Here is a 6,077-nt window from a genome sequence, read left to right on the forward strand (position 1 = left end):
ATTCCCTCCTCTTCCACCCCACCCCCCCTTTCTTTCTTTCTCTCCCTCTCTCCATCCTCCCCCCCCCCCCTCCCATACAACCATGTCCCACTCTCAGGGCTCCCACGACGGCGACATCCTCGACATGCTGCAGAAGGCTGCCGAGGAGGGTTCCTGCGCCACGCTGTTGCACGGTGAGGACGGCCAGAGCGCCACCGTCGACGAGATCTATGCTCTGCTCGTGGCCACTAGCCATGCTGTTGAGACCACGGTTACCAAGGTACTCCCGCTCTCTCACTCACTTACACACACACACACACACACACACACACACACTCTCTCTCATGGGATAGGCCCCTCCCTACGTGACACTGACTCGCCGCTTCCTACTCCTGCCGTCTCTCTCTCTCTCTCTCTCTTCCCCCAACTCCCTTCTCCAGGATAGCGAGGGAAATGTCACTGGCGTTGACACGCGCCTCCTCCCGCCGACCATCGTCTCCGAGGTTGCCGCCAACTCCAGCCTGATGACCCCCACCCCACCGATGACCCCGCGCGAGAAGGAGCCCGCCACGCCGGTCGTCTATGTTGATTTTGATTCCCTGACCGAGGAGCACTTCCGGACGGTCGCCCGCAAGGTGGTCAACGAGATCAAGTCCGGTGATGTGATTGCCCGTGGCTCCGGTGCCATCAAGTCCGCGGTCCTCGGTGTCGCGGTTGTCGAGTGGATTGTCAAGTATGCCGCCAGTCTACTGGTACGTGTTTTCTTCCCTGTGGCCATCCTGCCTTTCGTCATTTGTCCCCTTTTGTCCCCTCCCCCCTCCTCCCCTGTGCCGGCTGATGTTCACCTGGCTGACTGTGATTTCTCTCTCTCTCTCTCTCTCTCCCCCCCCCCGCCCCCTCCCGCAATCTCCTACACACAAAGGGCATGGCTGGCCACTCGATTTCCAACGAGACTGCCGTCCTGATCGCCAACCGTCTGCTCGATCTGCACTACGCCTTCCCGACTGATCTGCAGGCGACGCAGGATTTCTCCGATGCTAAGGCTTCCTTCCGGTGGATGGGCGTGCGTGACATCCCTCCCTTCTCTCTCTCTCTCTCTCTCCCTCCATGCATCTGCCTTTTCGCCCTTCTGCTGTCCATTCCTGACGCCTCCACAACCTTCCCCTTCTACTTCTCTCCTTCTGTTCTTCTTTCTCACCTTCCCCGGTTTGTTGTCCGGTAGCCTGCCATTCTGTCCGGAGACAAGAACGCCCTCGGTGTCATGCTGTCCCTGATGCAGGAGACCCTCGAGACCAAGGCCCAGAAGGTCATGATGCGCCAGATTGAGGGGTACGCGCATGGCTACGCACCGCCGGCCTTCGCTGCTACTTGGCTGCTGACATTTGTTTGCTGTACCCTGCCCCCCTCCCTCCTCCCTCTTGCAGCACCTTCTCTGAGGAGGTTGCCACCACCTGGATTCGTGAGAATGTTGGTGGCCTTGGCACTGATACCAAGGCCGCCAAGGAGATCTTCAAGATGCTGGTCAAGCGCGGGAGTGTCAAGAAGGCCGGGCTGCTTGCCGGGGTGTATGTCTGGCCCGCCAACAAGGCTGACGCCCCGACGTCCCCCTCGTCGGATGCCTCCTCCGACTGAGGGCATTGTTGTATACTCCTCCTCGCGTCGGCCCTGTTGTTTAGTTTCCTTCCTTTCTCCCCTCTCGCCCTCTGCGCCCCGTTGGTGAGATCAATACACATGTGAAAAATGCAAAATTGCCCGCCAACGTGTGTGCGCCTGTGCGTGCGCATGTTATTGTTGTTGTTGTTGTTGTTGTTGTTGTTGCTGGGAGTGGAACAAGCAGGTAAAGTGGTCCGGGCTTCTATGTTCCCCCCTCGAAGAGGGGCTTCTCTTCCGAGGGCGGCTGGTCTGCCGGATCGGAAAGCGTATGGTCGGAGGATGGGATGGTGATGTCGGCTGGCTCGGTGGATGCTGCCCGCAGCATGTTCGGAGACCGGTAGTCCGGGCAATATTCCAGCAAACACCGCTTGACAATGGTCCAGTGGAGACCAAGCTCGCGGGCGATGCGCTTCACTGGCATCGGCGGATGACGCGCGGCCAACTCCATCAGGGTCCGAAGCCGGGAGTCACTGAGAGCGGTGGGCGGGTTATACTCCGGGAAGTGCCTGCGAAGGTGTCCCCGTGTCGCGGTCACACTGAGACCGATTTCGGTGGCGATTTGCGTCACCGAAAGGACCGGTCTATGTGCAACCAGCTCCCCCAGGCGGCTTTGGATGTTTGACAGGAGGGCTTCCTGGCGGGCAGCCTGATAGTCGGGAAACAGCCGCCGAAGGTGCGTGGCCACAGTTTGGGGATGGACGCCAAAGTGCCGGGCGATGGCGCGAAGACTGAGTCGCCGCCGGGCCATGTCCACCAGCTCGGCCTGCTCCTGGAGGGAGGAGAAGGCCCGTGTGCTTGATCCAGGGGTCGGCGTATTCCGAGAGGACAACCCTGCGGCGGGTGAGTGGCCAGGCGAGGATACGGCGACCGGAGGAATGTCCGAGGCCAGGGTGGCCAATGAAACGGGCTCAGCACCCGAATGCGAGCCCACAAGTGAGGCCGAGACACCGTCCATCGGCTCGCCATCGCTTGCCTGGTTGTCCAAGCTCGGGACTTCGAGGTTGTCCTGCTGGGAGCCCTCCGGGAGGGGAGGCGCCCTGTGGGGGCTTTCCATGGCCGAGGGCTGGTGCTTGGGCCGCGCATCGGCCAGCTGGTGGGACCGCGCTCCGGCAGGGGCCCGGGACAGGTGCCGCTGGAGGGTCTTTCGCACGAGGGATTCCGGCACGAGGAGCTCATTTGCGATGGCGGCCATGGAAAATCGGGAGTCCTTGGTGCCGGTTCGGGCCAAGGTCAAAATGCGGCTCTTGATGGTCGGCGTGGCGTCGGGCAATTCGACCCGCAAGTCCGGATGGCGTCGCCGCAATCTGGCCACAATCCACAAGACGGTCGATTCGGCCAGGCCAAAGCGCTCGGTCAAGTGCGACAGCCGGGCCGCGGGCGTGCTTTGGCAGAGGCGCAAAAAATCCCGCAACTGGGCAGCCGAGAGCCACCGAGCCACCATGCCGTCATACTCCGGAAAAAGGCGACGAACCTGCCTTCGGGCAAACGGAGCCGAGGTGCCGAGCTCCGCGGCGATGTAATTCAATGGCGGCAGGGGATTCTGCGCCAGCAGGGCCTCGAGACGTGCCTCCAGTTCGGGAGCAAGGGGACCGGCCTGGCGAGCTTTGGATTTGCCACGGGTGTTGGGGCTGGGCGTGTCCGAGCGAAGATGCGGCATATGGAGGGTAAGGTACTCGCGATACACGCCGGCCAGGCTGGCCAGCTCCAGTATGTTCAAGGTCGGGTTTTGGGCAGCCAGCTCGCCGATGCGCGCATTCACCCGCGCACAAGGACGAGTGCTACTCGGGTGGCGATGGTCCGGGCAGAGCCGGGCGATGGCCTTGCGAACGGCCTTCTGCTCGGCCCCCAGCGCCAGAGCCATCTCCGAAACGGAGAGGATGGGATCCCGTCGGGCGCACATGGCCACCAGGGCAGCCTCATCCGCCGGTGACAGGTGCGAGGCCTGCGGCGGGGTGAAGCCCGGGCACACGCGTGGCAGGTGCCGGAGGGCAGTCACGGCCGGGATGCCAGCACGCCGGGCCATGTCGACGACAGTGCGGCATGTTGGATCGGCAGCCGCCTGGCGAAGGGCCTCCTCTTGCGCCGGGGTTGGGATGAGGGTCCGTGCCGGGGTGAACCCCGGCACATGGAGTTGGATGTGCTTCTGGGCCACGGCCGCCGACATGCCAAGGGCATTGGAGATGTAATTCAGACTCGGGGGGAAGACCGGCTCGGCGGTCAGGCGCCGGAGCAGAGCCAGCTTCCCCGGGTCCAGGGGGCTCATTGTTGGGATGTCCTGTGTCCAGTATTCCGGAACCAGTCGCCGGAGGTGGCCGCGCGTCTGCTCGGTCGACAGGCCCACCTCGGCAGCGATGGCAGCCACCGGCAACGGGGGCCGCATCTGGGCCAGGTCCAGCAGGTGGGTCTCCTGTTCGAAGGAGAGCATGGCTGTTCGAGGCCGGAAATCCGGGAAAAGGCAGGCCAAAATGTGGCGCACCTGGGCCAAAGTAAGGCCGACGCGCTGGCAAATGTAGCTCAATTGCGGGGGTGGGTCAAGTTGGACGAGCTCGGCCAGGGTGGCCTCTATCTCCGGGGTGAGGGCCCGAATGACCGGCGGAGAGTACTCCGGACACAGGCGCGCCAGGTGCCACAGAGCGACCGTCGGCGAGACGCCCACCTCACGAGCGATACCATGTAGATGCAGCACCGGGTCCGTTCGTCGGCCCAAATCCTGCAGGGTATCCTGCTGGAAGAGGGTCAAATCCGACCCAGGCGGGGCCTCATGGCTGGAAAGGGCAAAAAGAGCACCTTCCCCCGGGGCAGTGGCTGTAGTAGCAGCAGTGGCAGCAGTGGTCGTGGCCAAGCGTGGCCGCTGGATGGCGGAGGGATGTGTCAGACGTGCGGGCCGCCATTCTGGGGGGGGGGGGGGGGGGGGAGGGGCGGAGGCGCGCCAAGCACAGGAATACACACCTTCAGAGGGGCCGAGCTGGCCGAGTCAGGGTCGTCCGCCGGGGCCCGCCTCATCTGGCAGCGGCGGCGGTGACGGCAGCAGCGGGTGACAGAGGGAACGCCAAGGGGAGAGGGAGAGACGAGGGGGATTTGCGTGATCGAGATGCTCCGGCGCAAGCGCACGGAGGCCGGGGAGGGAGAGGGGGGAGCGTGACTCGCGGGATGGGGGCCGCGGCCTGGAGCTAACGCGGCGGCTGACAAAGGCCGCTCGAGGGCCCTGCCCGGTGGTGGCACAGCCATCTCCCCAAGATCCCCTTCTGCCAGCAAAAGCGTCCTACGCCAGCCGGCAGTACAGCGGGTGCGCGGGAGGACCACTGGATTGTTTCACCGAGAGCGGCGCTGTGAGGCCCCCCCCCCCCCCGCATGGAGTGGCGATCTCGCGGCCACCGGGCGATGCGCATTTTCCGTGGTGCTTGATATTGGATTGGAGTCCCTGGGCACCCATGGTTGGATGGCCGAGTGGTTAAGGCGCCAGTTTAAGGCACTGGTGGGAAACCGCGTGGGTTCGAGTCCCACTCCAATCAAAGATTTCTTTTTCCCGCGATCGCCAGCCAGGCCGAGACGGGTCACCCGCGCCGCCGCCAGGGGGGGGGGGGCTCTTTTCGCGGAGTTCGTTTTTGCGAGTATTTTTCTTCCGCGCCCTGCGGCGGCCCGGGAGGCCGGGGCGCCGGGGGGGGGGGGGGGCACTCCGCTCCGTGGAGGAAGAATGCCCCTCGTCCCGCGGTCGGTCGCCCCATGCCAACAGACCGCCGGGCCGCATGTGGCCGAGATGACCCCCCTGGGTGGGGACGAGTCTCCGGGGGGGGGGGGGGGGGGGGGGGGGGCGGCAGGCCCACGCGCCAGGGTCCCCTTTTTTATTCGCAGCCCAGCTTGAGAGGGCCAGATGTGTAGTCTCTAGCATCCGGGCCCGGTGTAGTGGGGGTTGGCGGGCCGTTGTCCCGGCGGCCCACCTGCCAGCGGGAACCGTTGCGTTGATCCGCGATTCCCAGGCCCCGCCTCGGGCGGGCCAGGGCAGCGGGTGGCAGGGAGGGGGGGGGGGGGGGGGCACACGCGCGCACGCCCATGGTGCCCGATCCCGCGCGCCTGGGCCGGGACAGTTTCCATCGGGCCGATTGGTCGATCTGATCCCGGCGGCAGGTGCGCCTGCCGGCCGATTGGGGGGGATTCCGGCCGGTCGGCCGGCCGGAACGGAGGGGGCTCCCACCTCTCGGTTTGCGCCTTTTCCCCGCTCTTTCTTGTCCCGCCTGTCCCGCCTTCCCCCACTCATTATCGCTCTCCATCTATGGCCTCCGGCCTGCTGCGTCCTCGCCTTCCCCCGAATATTCGCGCGCCGGCCCATGTCTGGTGGGCATCAGCTTGAAAGGGATCTGTACTCACCACCATGTGCCCTGGGCCTGGGAGCCAGACACTCCCTCCCTTGCTCACTTCTCCTCCGCTCTCTCTCCTTGTGTCTCCCC

The 6,077-nt window shown here is 64.8% G+C and overlaps 2 protein-coding genes and 1 non-coding gene across 3 annotated transcripts; 2 read left to right on the forward strand and 1 right to left on the reverse strand.

The window, feature by feature from the left end:
• Positions 1-45: 45 nt before the first annotated feature.
• H696_00211 (hypothetical protein) lies at positions 46-1,727 on the forward strand. The gene is made up of 5 exons (XM_009494053.1): positions 46-259; positions 420-731; positions 902-1,042; positions 1,202-1,308; positions 1,404-1,727. The coding sequence occupies exons 1-5, from the start codon at positions 83-85 to the stop codon at positions 1,609-1,611; spliced, it is 945 nt and encodes a 314-aa protein (XP_009492328.1). The 5' UTR covers positions 46-82; the 3' UTR covers positions 1,612-1,727.
• Positions 1,728-1,800: 73 nt separating this feature from the next.
• Positions 1,801-4,640, reverse strand: H696_00212 (hypothetical protein). The gene is made up of 2 exons (XM_009494054.1): positions 4,582-4,640; positions 1,801-4,483 (listed from the first exon to the last, which is right to left on the reverse strand). The coding sequence occupies exons 1-2, from the start codon at positions 4,633-4,635 to the stop codon at positions 1,835-1,837; spliced, it is 2,703 nt and encodes a 900-aa protein (XP_009492329.1). The 5' UTR covers positions 4,636-4,640; the 3' UTR covers positions 1,801-1,834.
• A 425-nt stretch (positions 4,641-5,065) lies between these two features.
• Positions 5,066-5,144, forward strand: H696_00213. The gene has a single exon. It is a non-coding gene; the product is annotated as a tRNA-Leu (tRNA).
• The last annotated feature ends 933 nt before the right edge of the window (positions 5,145-6,077 follow it).

The sequence above is a fragment of the Fonticula alba genome, assembly GCF_000388065.1.
Source record: "Fonticula alba strain ATCC 38817 unplaced genomic scaffold supercont2.1, whole genome shotgun sequence".
In the NCBI taxonomy this organism is placed as follows: domain Eukaryota; order Rotosphaerida; family Fonticulaceae; genus Fonticula; species Fonticula alba.

Coding starts and splice junctions, on each gene's coding strand:
- H696_00211 (XM_009494053.1), top strand. CDS start 83: ATGTCCCACTCTCAGGGCTCCCACGACGGCGACATCCTCGACATGCTG. Junction 732..901: donor AGTATGCCGCCAGTCTACTG/GTACGTGTTTTC, acceptor CTACACACAAAG/GGCATGGCTGGCCACTCGAT. Junction 1,043..1,201: donor CTTCCTTCCGGTGGATGGGC/GTGCGTGACATC, acceptor GTTGTCCGGTAG/CCTGCCATTCTGTCCGGAGA.
- H696_00212 (XM_009494054.1), bottom strand. CDS start 4,635: ATGAGGCGGGCCCCGGCGGACGACCCTGACTCGGCCAGCTCGGCCCCT. Junction 4,484..4,581: donor CCAGCTCGGCCCCTCTGAAG/GTGTGTATTCCT, acceptor TCCGCCATCCAG/CGGCCACGCTTGGCCACGAC.